This window comes from Falco cherrug, chromosome 6, assembly GCF_023634085.1.
Source record: "Falco cherrug isolate bFalChe1 chromosome 6, bFalChe1.pri, whole genome shotgun sequence".
Taxonomy (NCBI): Eukaryota; Metazoa; Chordata; class Aves; order Falconiformes; family Falconidae; genus Falco; species Falco cherrug.
The window spans coordinates 91037543-91056534 of record NC_073702.1 but is presented as its reverse complement, the minus strand read 5'-3'; the positions used below and the strand labels follow the sequence as shown (position 1 = coordinate 91056534).

General features: G+C 54.7%; 1 protein-coding gene across 4 annotated transcripts in view; it reads right to left on the bottom strand.

Moving 5' to 3' along the window:
- Nucleotides 1-920: 920 nt before the first annotated feature.
- SLC8A1 (solute carrier family 8 member A1) overlaps nucleotides 921-18992 on the bottom strand; it is a 116384-nt gene continuing 98312 nt past the window's right edge. Inside the window, exons 3-11 of one of the 4 annotated variants that reach the window (XM_055714411.1) lie at nucleotides 17341-17447; nucleotides 14666-14686; nucleotides 13872-13889; nucleotides 13740-13754; nucleotides 12988-13056; nucleotides 11997-12127; nucleotides 10739-10838; nucleotides 4984-5259; nucleotides 921-2370 (exon numbers count right to left, since the gene is read on the bottom strand). In XM_055714411.1, the coding sequence (XP_055570386.1) occupies nucleotides 1994-2370; nucleotides 4984-5259; nucleotides 10739-10838; nucleotides 11997-12127; nucleotides 12988-13056; nucleotides 13740-13754; nucleotides 13872-13889; nucleotides 14666-14686; nucleotides 17341-17447 (1114 nt within the window). In that variant the 3' untranslated portion in view covers nucleotides 921-1993. Of the gene's footprint in view, nucleotides 2371-4983; nucleotides 5260-10738; nucleotides 10839-11996; nucleotides 12128-12987; nucleotides 13057-13739; nucleotides 13755-13871; nucleotides 13890-14665; nucleotides 14687-16895; nucleotides 17000-17340; nucleotides 17448-18992 lie in introns of all 4 variants that reach the window. The other 3 variants (XM_055714407.1, XM_055714409.1, XM_055714410.1) reach the window with 3 other exon arrangements.

The window sequence follows — 18992 nt, the reverse complement described above, 5'->3', positions numbered from 1 at the left end:
CAATGAAGCCAAACAGATGAAAATGAAGTCATTGTACATAAAGGTAACCTATAACCCTGAACAACCTGCACCTGTGTGTGATTCTTCCCCCAGAACAATGAGAAACAAAAAGAACTCCCCCCCAAAAACCCATCGAAAGTGGAAAAAGGGTTGAGAAGAGAAAAAGTCCCCACAACTTCATATTCCAATCTTACAACCGGTTATTTCCATGTTCTTACAACAGGTTAATTAAAATTTCCACAGACTGTTCAAAATGAGTATAAATACCTCCAGCCAAATGGTTACGGTACAAGCACCAGACGTGGTTTCCACCCGGGTTGGAAGGGCTCACTGATGGACATGCAGGTGGGGACGCCGGGGAGCCCGGTGAAGGGCGTAGGGTAAGAAGACATCCCTCACCACCAGCACACCAAGCCAGCCCTGTGCTGCACCCAGGGAACCTCGACACCCCTCCTCCCGCGCTCGGCCTGCCACCCCCCCGCACTGCTGGAGTCGGGGGTGGTGTGGAGCTGCACCTCCCCGCCTCACCCTTCCTGCTCATTTCAGATCCGGACAGTGCAAAATGTGCCCTTTTTCCTCAGGGACGCCTCCCGGTTATGCTCAGCGAGATCTCCTTATGGCCCTTCAGCCCTGACGCTGAATTATTCTGCCTCCAAATGGCTGTGGGGAAGGACCAGCTCTGGGGACTGATCCTGATGGCTTAATGTTCAGAAACAGGGGCTGTCGCTAGACCTGCGGGGCCAAGGGGCTTTGAGGCAGCCTCCAGCTATAAAGGCATGGGTGGGTGAGGCGCCGGGGCCAGCCTTGCTGTGCCATCCCCCTGGGGCTGGGATGCTGCTCATCCTGCCCGGGCTCCCTGGGGCTGGGATGCTGCTCATCCTGCCCGGGCTTCCCGGGGCCTCCAGCCAAACCTCGGGGGGCAAGCCCGCAGCCTCTGGGGGTGGGTTTTCCTCCCTGAAAACCTACATCTGCACGGCCGTTATTGCTTCTCATGGACCCACGCGCAGAACAATACACAGGGACAGCTTTCCCTCTGCTGAGAGGAAACAAACGAACCCACAAAAACCTATGGCAAAACCCTAAACTAACTAAAATAAATAAAACCCGGTGAAAAATAAACACTCGTATCTGCAATGCTCAACCCACATGGCTGGAAGGACTATCGCTATAGGATGCTATATACAGATAGGGGTCATTTCATTCATGCAAATGCTACAAGTACCACGACAGCAAGCCTGAGGGGCTGGACAGGGTGGGGGGCACACCCTGCCCCCCCCCCCCCCCCCCCGTGTCTGGGGACACCAGGTGCGAGCGCGCTGCTAAGCATCCCCGAAGCACAGAGGGAAAGGTGAGGGGCATGTGGCGGGCACGAGGGGCAATGCTAGTTGTACACACGCCAAAACAAACAAAAAAAAAATCAACCCCAAATCGATGACGAAAACGGTCTGTTCTATCCTTAGAAAGCTCCCCGGCTCCCCTTGTCTGCAGTCCGGTCTCTCGCTTCCCTCTGGCAGGGCAAGAGGGGACATTCCCCAGCAGCGCGGGCAGGCGGACGGCGGTCGGAGGTCGGGACCCTCGCTCTCCTCTCGCTCCCTCGCCCACCGCTCCACGGCTCACCGGCTACCCTGGCCTCCCTGCACCTGCGCGCCCTGCTCGCCCGGTGTTCCTCCTCCTGGGGCCGGCGGCAGGAGGGCTTGACGGGGGCTCGGTGGCCATCATCCGCTCCTGCTGGTGGGGTTGCAGAGAGGGCCCTGCCGCCGGGCTCCCAGCCGGGGCCGCTGCCTGGGGAGGGGTCCTGCTGGCTTTGGGGTCCTGCCTAGTTCAAAGGATGCTCCAAAGCCGCTTTTCGTCAGCAGGTGTGTGAACATGGCAAATCTCTTTTATTCTTTCTCTGTTCATTATACACAGCGTTATATCTATATCTATACCTATATATCACTCTATATAGATACATATAGATATATATATATATTTACTATCTCTGATTGTCCCTTTAGAAGCCCTTTATGTGGCAGTAGGCTTCCAGAGATGAGAAGAATATGTACAAGAGCCAGAGGAGGATAAAGAGTGAGGATGTGAGCAGCTTGGAAGTCCGCGGCCCGCCCAGCTCACCTCCAATCTCAGGTCTCCGCCGGTAGAGCAGCACACCCACACTGATAAAAGCAAAAATGGTGAAGAGGGTGACGGAAAAGGCCAGGGTGCCAGGCGAGACTTGGAAGGCCTGTCCGTGCGCTGCGTGGTAGATGGCTGCGATCGACCAGGCCACCCCGATGCCCAGGAAAACGTTCACAGCATTGCTCCCAGTGACGTTCCCGATGGAGGCATCTGCGTACTGGTCCTGTGTTGCTGCTACTTTGCTGGCAAACGTGTCTGCAAAGGGAAGGCAGAGAGAAACCCTCAGAAAATGGCCGGGTAAGGAGGGACTGCAGCAGGCAGTGTGGGGAAAAATGTCAATGGCATCATTTGGGGCATGCAGAAACAGGGTAGAGCCCCATCTGTGGGCACTCCTGGGGAAGGGCCCATCTGGTCAGAGCCAGAGCGACGTCAGGGTCCAGAAATGCCCAGGAGGGAAATCTCAGTGTCCAGAAATATGGGGTTTCCCCCACTATCGCCCCAGATGCCCCACAGTGCTTTGACCAGAGATGACCCTCCCCAGTACTACACTGTGCCGGCCCCTTCTCCTACGTCCACTGATTTGTTGACTTGCAAAGTAAGTGAAAAGGTTGGAAAAGCTTTGTGGGAACCACAATGGTTTGTATCTATCCTTCAGGTCCCCTGAGGGTTTGCATTTGTATTTCTGTGTTTGCTTTAACGATGTCTCTCCGAAACCTTTTGCCTCACTAAAGTCCAGTGTCTTGTGTGGACCCTGACACTTTGGCAAACGAGCAGTCATCTTTCACCCCTCAGGGAGAAGAAACCAGGCAAGTGGGTATAACGCTTGCCCAGGTGCTCCAACACTCTTAATACCAGTGTCAAAAGAGCTGTGATAAAACTCAGCTGGCCTTTCTACATGGTAGCTCTTGTGTCAAGCAGACCAGCGCCATGCTGCTCTGCACCACAGGGAAGTGCTGGTTTTACATCTAAACCCACTCTGGATCTGCAGGGAGGGTGAGCTGGGTCTTGTTCAGGTGAGCACTCTCAACTAACGATGACAAGATGAATCCTTAACACACATGCATTCCCAGATCACCTTGGGTAGGGGCAGGACAGCGCGGCTGGCAAAAAGAAAATAGTTGGGGTCACATTTCATGGCTTTTAATTCTACAGAGTTTCCTTTACGCTTCTTCCCAGCGGGGCTCCAAGGTGCGACGGTGAAGTGCAGCCTGGTATGGAGACCCAGCTTCATGTAACAGGGCAGGCTGAGCCCCTACAAGCATAGTGAGAGGGGCCATTTGCAGCAAAGAAATCAAAAGGCTGCTTCGTTTTTTAAAGAAAAGCTCCCACGGAAATGCATCTGACTGTTGCTTGTTCTCAGCCTTGGTCACGGTGCAGTACTGGGGCTGTGGGACAGTGCTGATGCACCTGTGGCAATCCAGCTGCCTGTGGCAGGAGGGATGGATGGACCGCAGCTGGACACACTGCCAGTGCCAGCCGGTGCGGAAACAGCCACAGGCACCTCTGCAAGCTTGAGCGGTGCTTTCAGTGCAGAGAAGGTCCCCTGCCAGTCTTCATTTCGCTGCACATTTGCCTGATGCCTGCCTGTCTCCAAGAAAGCAGGTGTGGAGGAGCTCAGCCAGCACCCAGCCAACCCGGCACAGTCTGGCAGCATCTGCTAATTCAAACAAGAGCAGCCAAGTGCACCCTAAAAAGAACTTCTTAAATGCCACCCTTTGAAGACAAAGAGCCGGAGGGAAGATTTTTGCTGTCAAGGGTGTGTGGCAGCCCTGCAAACCTCACACCTAAAAGCTCTAGTGCCAGAGGTCTAAAAAATGGTCCTTCTGTTCCTTGTCCAAATCTGTTCTTCCTTTTGGTTCTTTCACTTCTCTTTTGGGCTTTGATAGCGTTAGGGCAATTTCAAGGTTTTTGAGCACCCGAGTGCTGATTGCTGGAAGTCTGGGGTGGCAAGGGACGGTGTGATCAATGCAGGGGGTGGCTGGGCTGGGCTGCAGCCCCTTGTCCAGGAAACAGGCTGTGCCTGGCCAGCAGAGCGCGTCGAAGAAGGTAAGTGAAAGGCACAGGGCCTCTCACACAAGCTGACGTGGGACCTCCCAGAGCAGCTGTGGCACTGGGACCACCGTCTCCAGCACACTGGTTCACCCCTGCGAGTGGCCCTTCGCTGAGCCAGCAAAAAGGAGCCTGGGCTGCAGCAAGCCAATGTCCCTGGGAGGACGGAGCGGCATGCAGGTATGGAAGCGTGTGGGTTTTTCTCTCCCTGGTCAGCCCTCAGTCTCTGCTGTCTTCTGAGGCTGGGTGACCGCTGGGGCAGAGACGCGTCTCCAAACATCCATGGGACTGGGGCTTTCTTGGGGCTTCACAAGTCGCACTGCAAGCAGTTCCTCAGCTCAGCAACCCCACCTTGGTCCACCTGAACCCAGGATGAACCTGGTCTGACAGAAAGGTGTCCATGCTGGGCAGCACGCCCCGAGTACGGACTGGCACCTCACTCACCTGGGAGGCGAGGTTAAAGGAGCAGATGCTCAGAAAGAAAGTGCAGGACTGCCGACACACGCAGGACTTTAACCAAAGACAATTCCCTACTCCGAGAGTGGATGCCGTGGAGGCTGTCCACAGAAACAGGAACTTCACACTCTTTGCAAGGGGAACGTCCTTGAAATAATTTCCAGGGGACTGAATCCACATCCTGGTCTGATCCTCCCGCCCCATCTGAGACTGAAAAACAACCCCTCCACACCCCTCAAATTTGTCCTCGGAGTTCCTGCAGTGCACAGCCGAGGGCGTCAGGGCACCCAGCTTTCCCAGCCCAAACCCAAACCCAGACTGGGCAGAGGTGGACCTTTACACAAACCCTGCTGCTGTCCTTACCTGGCACCGATGTCCCCAGTGCGACAAACACGACTGCGGTGACAGAGTCCTTCAAGCCAATGGTGCAGCCGAAGTGGGATGCCAGGTCGCCAATGAAAGCTGTCAGGAGGCCGATCATGAGGATGGAGACGACAAAGCAAGCCCAGCCATTCCAGTAGTCTGTCGGGGGCACGAAGGCAAAAAGGACCTTCCAGAAGACGGTCAGAAAGTGCATCACGTAGTCAAAGCAGGAGGGCAGCTTCTCCTCCCCACATTCATCGTCATCGTCGTCTTCCCCTAGAGAAAACCACCAGTGCCTGATTAGGCTCACCCGTCCTGGAGGAGGTTGGGCAAAGTTCCTGCGCATTCTGCAGCCCCTCCAGTGTCATGATTTGGGCCCTGAAAGGCCTTGACTTCCAAATATCCTGTTTTCTGGGCAATCATCAGTGGGTCTTGACGGCCTTTCCCGGCCCCTTCCCACAGCAGAGAGACTTTCCAAAGGCATTGGCTTCCAAAACCAACTTGCACTTCAGAAAATGCAGAGTGTCATGCCAGCACCTGTGCCTGAGTTCAGCCACCAGACGCTTTCTGGGACTCAGCCCCTGCTCAGGAGCCCTTTCCCCAGAAGGTGTGGGACGTGATCGGCCTCAGGCTGGCTGGAGCCGATCAGGGCGGGCGAACCCATCGGGAGCAACGTGTGCCTCATAGAAATTCCTCTAAGGAAGGTCTTTTTCAGATGCTTTTCACAAGTGCCTGCAGTTGCTTCCAGCTCTGGAAAGACAGCTGGTTTTGGTGGCTGCTGAGCTGCTACCTCTGACACTTCACCTCTTCTGCAAACCAGGATCAGCCATGAAGAGTATCTCCCTAAAACATCCATGGCCCAGCCCTGCTGACTGCCCTTCCCTGTTGCATTTCCCTGCTCTTTCATGTACCTCCCTACGAGCCCTGGCTGCCTGTTCCCACTTGCACCCCTTCCAGGTAGCTGTCAGGTAGCCAGCCATGGGGCACTATTTGTCACAGCAAAAACGCACTTTCCTTTGTCTCTATTTTCTGTCCCTGAGGCAGCTCAGTGCTTCACTTCCCACTTGTTGCTAATGCCTTGCAGGGGTCACTTTCTCAGCACGAGCCTGCCATCAGTCCTGGACCCATCTCTGCTCACCAGGCACCTTGTGTGGGTCGGATCCTGGCTCTCCCGGTGTGATGCCGAGCACCCAGCCCCACACAGCGCACTGCTTCTCACGGCCGCAGCCCCTGCAGCACCCGCCAGAGCCTGGTCTCCAGCACAGACGAGGCGCTGGGGATGTAAGCCCTTGTGCCCGTCCTGCCTGGTGTCCCGGGGGCTCCTGGACCCTCAGTGCCAGCAGCTGCATGTCCCCAAAGGCTCCTGGGGGGTTACACACGCACAGCCCTGCCCTCTGCACATGCCGGCTGGCCCATGCCCTGAAGCTCTCCTTGGGTGGTGGGGAAAGAGCTCAGCAGTCAGACTGTCCTGGCCCCTGCCCAAGGGGCCCTTTACACTGGCACTGGCCCAGTACATCTTCAACCTGTTGGTCCTGGCAGGACCACGGGGATCCAGGCAGGTGTCTTGGTTTCTCTCCCTTCCCTGCTCCAGCACCTCACCTGTTTCTCCAAAGCCACTTGGCACCCAGCCTCCAGGGAGTCCCCCCAGTGTGTGGCTGACCACACCAGTGAGCCCTGTGGGGCTGGTGACCTCCTGCCTGACTCCAGCACCTCTGACAAGGCATCTCATGAGCCCGCCGGCCAACCTGTCCTCTGGGCGGGCTGTGTGGCAAACACAGAGCTCCCCTAGGCTGGCACAGTGCGCAGCACCGGAATGGTGGCATGGTCAGAAACTGCTCGTGCTCACACCGGAACCATCCTGGGCGTGAAGGGGAGGTGATGCTTTCCCACTGAAACCAGTGGGAGCGTCCCCACAAGGATGGGCTTCTAAGTCACGGATGATGGGGATTCCAAGGCCATTGTGAGTTGTGCTGACGAAGTCCCTTGCACTTGGGTTGATGATTTCTCATCGTCTTTGATGCTTTTTTTTCCATCCAAGGATGTGGACCACCAGATCTCCCCACACAGCTGATGCAGGAAGCTCGTTATCAATGGGAGGGTGCAATGTGCAGTCCATCCTGTCAGACGGCACGAGTGAGCCTGGCCGTCCTGCCTGGGAGGACCCCTCGGGATGGCAGAAAAAAGCGGCCAAGTCCCAGAGTAGCCAAGAGCACCTCTGCTTTGCCCCACCACAGTGGGTGAGGGGACAAGGTCCCACCGTGATAGACACGGGGTTCAAGGGGATGACGGCTCTGTGCCTGGGAAAAGCTGCTTCTCCTGGCAGCCACAGTACTGATCAGCCTGGCATAAGCTTTTGAATGAGACCATGCTGTTTTTATCTGCCCCACCGCTGGCCAGGGCAAATGTTCCTCCTTTCACATCTTCCTCCACAATGCTGATGTTTGCTTGAATAGCAACATGTATAAAGCCTCCTGCAGGGAGAATGAAGTGGTCTTGCTGTACGCTGTGTACCAATATGTGGGTATCAATTAACCCCATGTTCAAACGGTGGCTGTGTGCCATGACAACAGAGTTCCTGGGTAAGCTGCTGGGGACCTGCCTGCTCTGTCACTGCTCATAACAGCAATTGCTGTCTGCCTCACCACAAAGGCGGCGATGAAAAGCCAGCTGGGGGTCAAGGCATGGCATCCTTCCTGGGAGAGTGGAGGCCAAACCCTGGCTATTCCCTGTTGCAGTCCTGCAGAGAGTGCATCAGCACATGAGAACAAGAAAAGGAAAAGGCCCAAGGACCAGCTGGATTGTGACCACCCTCAAGAGATTTGGTTACCTGGTCTTGGTGTGGCCCAGCTCCAGTGCATGTAAACCCTGCCCTCTGCGGGCACCCTGGGGCGCTCAGCAGAGGTGCAGCTGCAGGGGGGAGGGCAGTGACGGAGCCAGGGAGAGCAAGGCAGCAGGAAACCTCTAATGCAGGGGGGATATGGCATCCCACACGAGGGCTGCGGTGAAGCTGGAGGGGATTCACTGGGGTCACTGAGATGACTGGAGTCTGGAGGATGTTGCCTATAGGGAGAAGTGGAAGGAGCTGGCTTGGTGAATGGGGAGGAGACTGGAGGGGACCACACAACAGCCTAGGGTGACTTGGAGGGCATATACAGAGAGGATGGAGTGAAAATCCCGTCTGCGCTGACAAGTGATACAAGGGGCAATGGCCACAAACTGCAGCTTGGGTGGTCACATCGGGAGAAACATCTCCAGAAGGGTGGTGCAGCCCTGGGACACATAACCTGGCTGAAGGGCATCATCTTTGAAGGTCTTCAATATTTGGCTAAACAGAGTCATGACCAACCAGGAAAAAGTCCTACTCAGTACTCTGTTGGGCTGCAACTTTGCACATGTTGTCTTCAAAGCACCTTTGGAGTTCAAGACCAACACATAAGAGAGAGGCAGTGGGAAACTTGACGTGTCTCTGATAACTTGCTGTAAAATTATGTGTTGCTTGGCTTTAAAGCTTCAAACTCACTATGGCAGAAACAGTAGCTATTCAGTGGCACGGTGTTATTACTCTGGCAGATATAAATATCCTATTCCCATGCATTGTTGTGAAGATGTGGAACAGTTTTTCAGCCTGGGAAGCTGACGATCTCCTGGGTTTTTTGCTTGTTTCACAAAGGCTGGCACAGGAAGGATACACTGTGCTGTGCTCACACTAATTTTTCAGCAGGTATGGCAGCAGGACAGTCATGGATCTAAATCTTCATGGAGATGATAAAACAGACTGAAAAATGAACATGAGTGCCACTATCAAAACACTCATCCAGATCTGTCTATCATTTTGTTAGCCAGCAATAACATTTCTCTCTCCAAGAACTGGCCAGATTCTGTGAAGGTGACCTGAAATGTAGGGTGAGGTTGGATGGTGACCCAGGGGTGCACTCAGGAACCGGCTCACAAACTCCAGGATGTTTTTGCTGTGGAAGAAACTTTACAGGCTGTTGGGCACATGCCAAAGGCAGCTGTGGGCGACTGGCTCCAGCTCAGCCCCATGGGCGGCACAGCATGGCACGGCACAGCATGGCACAGCTTCGCTGCACCTGCGCTGCCCTCCTGCAGAGCTGGCCTCCTGCTGCTCCACCCCTCCGCTGCCCTGCTAACCTTGTGCCGCTTGCTCACTGGGTGGGAAATGGGGTGTTAATGTTGCTTTTCCCAACTGGGATGTCACATTCTGAAGTGGGAATGTGTGACTTTCACTTGCTCCCCATGGTGGGCTGCAGGGAAAAACTCGACCCCAAACAAGCTAAATCCTGGCAAAAAAAAGTAGGTCTGGAGCCCAGAGACAAGCTACTGTTCCTCACCTGCAAGGGACGGCTCACGTCCACTGAAATACGCCACATTTATTAAATGTTTGTTAATCACCCTGCTGGTGCTGACGGTGGCTGCATGTTCCAGACACAGTGGCAATGGGGCTTTCACATAACCGCAGACTCACGTCTCGCAGAGCTTGGGTCCAAGTCCCAGTGATTAGCTCTGCTTTAATATGGGATGCAATCAAATAATTGATTCTGGCACAGATTAGTTTAGCCATATTAACCACAAAACCTGCAGCAAGGCCTGTCTTGCATGATATGTTCATGCTGTATCCAAAATAATGGGAGGCTCTTGGCTGGAGGCTCTAGGACCAACTATGCTACAAGGGGAGGGGTCACAATCCGAGGAGAGAGCTGCTGTACAGCGTCCTGTCCTCATTGTCAGAGGTGGAGGGTACGTGGTACGGCCATCACTTTTAATTACTTTGTGCTAGGCAGAGGTTACCCTGTGCAGCAGAGCTTGAGGTAGGGCGTGCGAGTGTTCCCCCATGCACTTCAATGCAGAATTAGCCAGAGGAGCTCAGCCTGCCTTCCCCAGTGATTTAACCTAAGCTGGTTGATGTTGCCCTAACGCGCACCCACACGCAGCCCAGGCTGGGCTGTGAGGTCGTAACACCCCGCTGGTGAGTTACAGTGTCTCCAGCTGTTAAAACCACATCTGGAGGAGACCTTCTTTCCCTCACCTCCCACAGATGTGGGAACGGGGAATACTAATATATCCTATACTGGGCATACTGGTAAACCTGGCACGGGTGCCTGCGAGAACAGTACAACAGAGCATTTCTGAGTGAAAGGCAATTCATCAAGAGAGGGAAGAGATGATCAGATATGATCTGAAATGACCACAGATATCATGTGCTGCTGCAGCTATGGGGCTGCTGAGCCGTAACCTCCAGCCACAGTGGGCTACGCCAGCGGGAGTCCCTGCAAGCAGGGGGTCAAGGGCAAATTCTGGCTCACAGAAAGGGGGACTCGGTGGCTTGGTACCCTCACTACTGCGTCATCCTTGCCACTGCAGTACAGGGAGCACCAGGGATGGGGAGCACTGCTGCTTCGCACCAGCATAATTTATGCCGCTCTGAGTTGGAACACGGCATTCGCCTCCCACATCTCACTGGCCTGACCCTTCCCCTCTGCCGTCTGGTACCAGCCAGGGTGTTTCTCTGCCGGGTGCTACAGACACACGTAGTGCAGGAAGTTTCCCACACATCAGACAAGGCGCTCCCGTGAAGGGGTTGAATGCAACAGCCTCACTTATGCAGATGATGTAAATAACTCTGCCACCTGTTTTGCCTCCTGCAGCTCCACTACGGTCTGTGCTACCGATACAGCCGAGCCGAGACACAAGTGAGGCTGACTATAATTCACCTGGAGCAGTGGTCCAAACTCACCCGCGCTGACAGTAATAGCCTCAATAAACTGCTCCCTCCAGCTGTTTGTGCCAACCACCAGGGCCAGGTTCGTCTTCTTAATGAGCTTGTCCACCGTGTTCTGTGGATGGAGATGCAGAGGAGAGAATTAGGGGCTGGAGGTGCTGGGCTAAAACCCACTGGCGCTAGGGCTTACAGCCATGCACTTCTGGAAAAAGCTTAGGGAATTTTAAGCTCATGTCAAGAGCCCCAGCAGCGAAAGCAAATGTAGGTACTTGCAGTTCCCTCACTGCCACTCAAAAAGACCTTTTGAAACCTGCTCATGATGGGAGTTTGAGCCATGTCAGTGGAGGTTTAACAGCAAATAGTGCTGAGGTGCCACAGCTACTGCTACTCCCCACTTCTCGGGAAGAATTTTTACCAGACTGCTTCAAAGCACTAAATGGGGCTTGACCAAGGCCCGCTGGTGGAGCTGGGCTCTGTGCACCTCTCTGTGCAGCTCAGGAGCTGCAGCTCAGTACCCGCAGGGAAGGTGCTGCAGCAGCAGTGGGTAGGAGCCGCTGCGGGGCAGGCAGGGGAGGGCTGCGCACAGGCTGTGGTGCCTCAGGTGCCCGCTGACAGCAGGCAGCAAAACCATGGCAGGGAGGCAGCCACTGCTGCCACACAGAACGGGTGGTCTGTTATTTTTTAGGCTATGGAAAAATGGAAGAGAGAAGAAATAGCCAGTTTTCAGCTCTCGGTCTGGCACAGACATTCACAGCAGCTCAGATTCACAACCATCACTTGCATTTAGGGCATCAGCCCTTTGCACTGAGGGTCCCAGGCTTGGGGCTCACTCAAGACCACCTGAAGTAGGACCTGGGTGTAGCACATCACTGTGAGAACCAGGTTATATTTTAAAGCAACCTGCAGCATTTTGGAACCCAGTCAGCTCTTAGGCTCACTGCGTTGACTTGCTTGTATGACAGTAACCACGAACAGTCTGTGAGTGGGACAGAAAGTCAGGGATCACCCCCCAAGGACTACGGCTGTGGGCTGATGGACAGGCTGAGGATGCAGAGTGTATTTTTAACCCATCGCCATCTCACCGGACTGACTCCCACCCTTTCATCATGCCATGGCTCAGCCATCTTTCAAAGTGTCCCTGGGTCCTGCTCTGAGACCTTGCGATGCCAGGAGCTGCCTCACTTTGCTGTGACACCATCAGCATGTGCGAACACAAAAGGAGAGTCCCCAGCTGCAGGGGAAGAGGAACAGGGGCAGGGGACGTGGACTGTACCTTGAACTCATAGGATTCCTCAATGATGACTTCGAGCTTGGTGTGCTCCCCCAGGACTGGGCGCCCCATCTCCGCGATTCGACGCTCTTCCTCCTCCTTGCTGGTCAGTGGCTGCTTTTCTTCATTCTCCTCTGCAAAGCAAAGAGCCCATGGGTGAGCCAGGCCTGGCTGGTCACTCCCTGAAGCTGGCTTGCCATCAGAGGGGCAGGTCAGGAAGCCTCCAGGTGGGAGTGTGAGTGACAGAAGTAGCTGAGGAGGAGGTGGTCATGGAGCAATAGACAAGGTAGTTTTGCTGGGAAATGCTGGCAAGAGGTCCACAACTTGTCCAGCCTCAGAAGTAGCCCAGTTCACCCCAGGACTGGGGAACAGCGTATCGCATGGTACCTGCTGCCTCTCCTGCAGGGATGCTGGGAGGAGACAGATCGTCACTAAGGCTGCTCCATTTCCCAACTCTCCAGGGCTGCATCAGGGCATGGTCAGGACATTTCCATCAGCCTGTTACAACCAGAGTAAGCTGCCAGCAGCCCCGGCATGGAGATGGGTATGAAACCTGGGCTCTGCCTCCTTCTGAGCAGGGCTTTACCTCAGGGAGGAGGCTGGCAGCTGGAAAGTCTGAAACTCCTGCTGTCATGGTGAGGCTGGAGGCAACAGTGCTGGGACATACTGGTGTGAGGAGCCACCCACAGGCATGGCCTGGCCCCCGACCCTGAGGGAGGAGGCAGTGGAGGCACTACAGGAGCGACGGAGCAGGTCTGCACCGCCACTGGCGTCTATGCAACCTTTGGGGCATGGGGACCCCAGGCAGCGTGGCTTTTGTCACTGCCACTGTCCAGAACCCCACTGAGCAACCTTCCAGCCCACCCCAGGGATGAGCAGAGGGACATCAGGGAAAAAAAGGGCTGGTTTCACTGTAGTTAAACTGTCAGTAGGTGAACACCCTGGTCAGCCCGCTTTAGACCACCACAGCCCTCGAGCGTCACACTGTGGGTACCTTGGATGGTGACCACGGTGCAAGGAAGAGGATGATCTCTAGCCTGGACCTTCCTGAAGACAGGCTTGCCTATCAAAGTGATCAGCAGGAGATCAGCAGGACGGACTGCACACCCGTGTGGTTAGTAAACTCTACTCCTACTTCACATGGGGTTAGTGTCACTCCTGCGCCAGCTGCCCCTCGGCACAGCGGTGCCACACCGTGGGAAAGCCCTTCTGCTCCTGCAGGCCAAAGGGACTGGCCTGGTGGCCAGAGGTTCCTTAGTCTGAGTTACTGTTCCCAGGGCTCTTGAGGGGCTGTTCTGCAACGTGTGGGACCCAGGACCTTCTCCCCCTGCAGTCTCAGCCTAGTGATGGATGCTCAGCTGGCTGAAGATGGATGGGCAAACGCTGCTGCCGGGTCTCGCTGGTGGGAAGGGCAGGGGCCACCTTGCCTGAAGCTGCCATGGGGTCCTGCACCTCCCGCAGTGCTGGGGCACCCCAGCTGCTGCCTGGGGTGGGGGGACAGGCTCCCCGCGCTGTGCAGAGCCCTGTGCACCTCCCGTGTGGCAGCAGGCAGGGGAAGGCTGGACCAAGCGGAGAAGCACCCTCTGCTCCAAGAGATGGAGGGGGTCTGCCTGTGGCTGCAGGGGCGCCGGCTCACCCTCCCCGAGGTGGGGTTAGTCGTGCACGGCAGGCAGAGCACTCTGTGAGAAGACATGGTGTTAGCGTGAGCGGCCAGAGCAGCGAGGCCACGGCCCAGCGCCTTCTTACCCTTCCAGAGTTTGTCTCCAGACAGAACAAAAGCAAAGAGGAAACCAAGAGGAAAGAGCAGGGTGAGCACATGGCCATTGAAACAAGGGACAGAGGGGGACAGGGTGTGGGGGAAAGAGCAGAAATCCATACCTGTGATGGTGAAGCCACCTAGATGAAACAAAAAATGAGAAAAAGAGAGAGAGAGAGAAAGGATTAGCATCAGCACAGCAACATGGACAGCCTGCAGCCCGCAGGGACATGGTGCTCCTCCCCTGCCCCGCGGCCGGGCCGGTGCCGGAGGGGCAGTGTGGGCAGCCCTGCGTGCAGGCTCTTCAACCCACATCTGCCGCCACCGTCCCCCGGGGTCTACATGTATGTGGAGTGGATAAAACCAGTGAGAGCCTGTCCTGGGGCTGGGGGTGTGCAGGGGAATGGGGGTGGCTTTGCTGCCCTCCCCGGCCACCCTGTCCTGAGGATGGCCAGCAAGACATTCAGAGGCTGGGTGGTGGGCTCTACATCTCCCCAAGACCGGAGGCCAAGGTTGCACCGCCTCTTCAAAAAGCAGTGGCCAACTTTCCTGTCCAGCCACAGGCATCCCTAAGTCACCAGGCAATCCTGCTCCTGCCACGCCAGCGCAGGAGGTTATGAGTTAACCTGCACGGTGCATGTTTAACTCGGGGGCTGGTGGGTTTGCTGTGGCGTAAGAACGCCACTCCCGAAAAATGCTCCTTGCCGAAGCAGGCTACCACTCATTAACGTTAGTGACTTTGGGGCTCTACTCCAAGGAAAGATGTGGCATTAAGTACCTGAGTTTACTTAAATAGTGCTGACCACCCTAAAAGAGAATGTTGTGAGCAAAGAAAAAAATCAAGCAAACCCAATTGTCTTCCGAAAATACGCAGACAAACTGGAAAAATGGAAAAGAAAAACGAATGCGCGCTTACCAAGCTCATTCAACAACAGGGCTGTGAAGGAGACAGACAGAGACAAACACAGAAGAAGAAAAGTAAATGAATAATGAAATCAAAAGGGATATCCACAGAAAGACTCCAGATCCCAGGGCAGAGATTTCAGATCTGTAAAGCTGCAGGATACCATTAGTGTTGAGAGAAAGGCACTAAAAATAAAGGAACAGAAACGTTTCATGGGATTGTGGATTTAAAATAAAAACTATTGCAAACATGGGGTGGATATGGGATTAGAAGGCACACTCCAAAAATTCATTTTTCCCCTTTGAATTGTATGTGCAAGATCTTCCATTGGTCTCGGAGGCAGTTCTGCCCTGGGGGAGGACACAAGACGCCCCATGCGCAGCGGCTACTGGCTTTGACCTCCTCCAGCTGCCTAATGGGGAGCAACAGCACCAGCAGGCAGCTGCGCTTCTGGCGTATGCAACAAGAGAGAAAAGTCTGTGGCACGGCTTGGCTCAAGGATCTTGTTGCTCAACATTTTAGGTCTCCAAAACAAAAGAAAAAGCCTCTCCCTTAGTGCGCTGGTGGGTCCCTGGCCCCTGAGGCACAAACCCCACCACGGCTACCTGGCCTCAGGGTGACATTTCAGAGACGCTCTCGTCTCCAGGGTGCCGAGCACACAGCTTGCCCCGCCTCACTGCCTCTCAAACAAAACCAAGTGCAAAATCGAAGTTAGAAAAAAAAATATAAAATCATTGCATGGCCAAATCAGCAAATAGCATCCTTAAAAATCTTGACTTGCCTTCCAAGGCAAACCAGTGAGTTTGCAAAGCTCAGCTTCCCTCAGGTTTCCTTGGTATCTTTGTGACCAGGAAGATGAGGAACTTCCTCTCCTTTTCCTTTTATTCTCAAATAAACATTTCTGCTGGATCGCGTAGTTGGTACCACAATTCTCAAACCTGGGGCCCAGAAAGTGTGTTTGCTCTTGCCAGACTCGTGAGGCTGAGCCGGCCCTGCTCCCTGTGAAGCTGGGCAAAGCCAGAGCTGCCAACTTGAGTTGCCTACACGTAGCTTTATCCTGGCACCGCTCTGGGATACAAATCCCACCCGCAGAGCCTGGGCCACACGTGCCAGTGTGCTTGATTTTATGGCCCTGCTTCTGCTGGCTAGTCGCACAAGGCAGCGGGAAATCTAATGGAGGGGGCAACGCAGCTGACCTGGATGGCCCCTGTGCTGAAGGGGAATGCGGCATCGCTGCTGGATGTGGTTTTAGACTGAATAACAGCAGCGTGTCCCCACTCAGAGTGGGGACCGCTGGGGGCCCTTGCTGTCCTGAGCAAATAATACATTGCAACCCCACGCCTGCTGAAGGGAGAGCTTATGTCTGAGAAACTAGAAAGCAGCTCCAAGGCAGACAGACCAAATGCTTCTACCAGTTTTTTTCACAAAGGCTTTAGTAAGGGTCTGTTGTAGGGCAACTAATTGTCGTAAGCAACTGCAAACCTGCTTTTTGCTCAGCCCACCAATAGCGTGCAGAATTAGCTGTTGCCATTAATTTTCACTTAATTTCCTAGCAGAAAAAAGATACGCACAGAAAAATAAGTGAACTCTGTCTTTTTGGGAAGGTTTGCAGTTAGTTTAGAAATGTGAGGAAAGAGGAAATTGTTTTTATTATTTCTATGAGAAGCTATTACCCAGTGCAGAGCCATGAAACTTTATTCAAGTATAACCTGATTTCTCCTAGACTGATTGCATCTTACGGTATTACCTGCTTGTGCCATGATTCTCAGCTATTTTAAGATCCTAGTGCCCGTATAAAAAAGATAAAATTACTGCTCTGGCCATGCATTTTATTTCAAGAGAGGGCTATTTTATCTTTCGATAAAAATGATGCAGCATCGCCTTTTTACTCCTCGAGACTGGATTTTCTGCTCGATTAAATGAAGCTGTAGCTGCGACGTGGCAGGGCAGCGCTCTCAAAATCTCTCTGGGGCTGGCGATGCTCATTGTCCCCTGCCTGGGTGCTCTGAGACCGTCCCGGGAGCGTGTCTTGCTCCCAGGGGGCCCTTGAAAGTGAGACGGAGTGCTCCCAAAATGAGAGAGGAAAGAAAACAGAGCAAAAAGGTGCAGTGGCCAAGCTTCAAAGGAGGGAGGGCAAAACGGCCGGGAGCCAAAGTGCGAGGAGAAAGGAGTGTGAGAGTAGGGAGACACAGAGAAAGCGGACGGCAGCGTCTCGAGAGCTGGTCTGGTTTTACTCTCACACCTTTCACTCCTCGTCGTAGCCACACCGGGTCCCCAAGCACAAGGAAGAAACTGCACTCTTTCTCATACTCCTCACGGTCAAGTACTCTAAGGGTAATGAATTTCCTGTGGGAACACAAGACAAAGGCAAACACATGATTGGCATCACACACACATGCAGTTCACGTCCGCCCGGGTGCCGTGGTGCCAGAGATGGTTGGGTGGGGGGAAGCGGCGGCACATCCCCCCTGGGGCGTACGGAGAAGGGCAGGAGCATCCCCACTGCCCAGCCGGGGTCGGACCTCGGTGGGCCAGGGAGGGGCTGAGTTCAGAGGGGCTGGGAATGTCCCTGCTCCTGCCCTTTTCCACAGGCACCGGGGATGTGAGCTCGGTGTTGCAGGTGCCAGGCATGAGTGAGCCAGACAGGGACACACAGGCTGGGCTCAGCCCCGGAGCACGTCCCCCACCTTTCTTCTCACTCATCTCCACCAGCCGGGGCTCCCCGATCTCTAGGTAGAAGGTCTTGTTTTTCTCATACTCCTCATCATCTATCACCTTGATTGATATCGTTTTGCTGGAACAGAGAAGAAGAAATAGAGATTCAAGAGTAAGGGGGGAAAAGGGAGGAAGGGAGACAGGGGGAGGACGAGGAGGGTGGAGATGGCAGGAGAAGGGGGCTGCAGGCAGAAACCAGTGGGTCTGGTAGCACAGGGGCAGCACAGCCGCAAGCAAAGGGCAGGAGATGGGCTTGGCTCAAGCTGAGCATGGACCACATGGTCGGCGCAGCAGCAGCTCGCAGGGTGCCATCCTCCATCCTCCCCGGCACAGCCAGAGGCCACAGCTGAGCACCACGCAGCCTGGCCCAGCCTCCCCCAGAGGTGCCGCGGCCCGGGGTCAGCAAGACACGTCCCCTTCCAAAATCCCCAGGTACGGAATAGCATGGAATAGCCCCCTGAGAGCCTGCACACACCACGCAGGGCCCCGGGGGCACGAGCACTGGCAGCAGCGCAGACCAAGCCCCTGGCAGCAGATGCACTGCCCAGAGCAGCCCTGGGCACGGAGGAGGCTCTGTTCGCCAGGCACAACACCCTGATCAGCGGCTCAGTTTGGGCTCTGGAGGCTCCAGCTGACAAGCTTGAAAGGGATGCTGGAGTTGGGACTTTTTCTGTGGAGGTAACATAAGGGAAAGACTGTCTTTCTTGTTAGGGCAGGGTGAAGGAAAGCTTCACTGACAGTGAGATCTGACTTTTTACTTTTCCTTTGCAAGCAGCATATCTTTCCCCAAGCACCAAAGACTTGGCCCTCTCCTGTCCGAGAGCCATGCAGCAAGCCTCTCTCCTCACATGGCCCAGATTCCTGAATTTTCCCCTGCAGCATCAGCAGGGCAGGTCTGAAGGCAGAACCACTCAGGACACAGCCATGAAGCATGCACTGCAAAGGGTGAAAGCCTTGCAGGACGCTGTGGCCACCAGCAGAGAGATTTGCTCCTTGGGGCACCCAGTAGAACAAAAATTGCTTTACCAGGGGAAAAAATGTGTGTGGAAGTTTTCCAGCTCTTTTCAGGGACTCACATAAGCAGCCTGGAAATACTCAGCTGAAAGATGTTTGCCCGAAGGTGGCCAAACTGGGGGTACAACAGGCTTGTGCATGGAGTCGGGGCTACTGTGGTCTTCCCTGCAGTGCAAAGCCCTTGCACAGACAAGGTGGGGGGCAGAAATACGGCAGCCCCAGCCTGGAGCATCCTGCTCACTGCCATGTGCGCATGGCATTGCTGCTGGGAGGGGACCCCCTCCTGGCTCTGACCTTGTCCCACACAAGAAATTAGAAGGCAGTAACAGCAACAAATAAAAAGGCAGTGCAGTGACTGCAGCCCTCTGTGAGCCAACGACCTGGCGGGGTTTGCTTTTTCCCCATGCCTGGCAGCACTGCCCTCCTGTGAATGCTCTCGCTTAAACAAGCTCCCCAGTCATGCTCCCGCTGCCCAAGCCCGGCTGTTCTGTCCTTCAAAAAAATCCCTCCTGTCCCACCCCTGGCTCCTCTGCACTTCCCACAGGCAGCCAGCACAAGCCGGAGTAGCCCTCAGGCTGCTCTAATATATGATCAGGGAGGATCTGCTGTT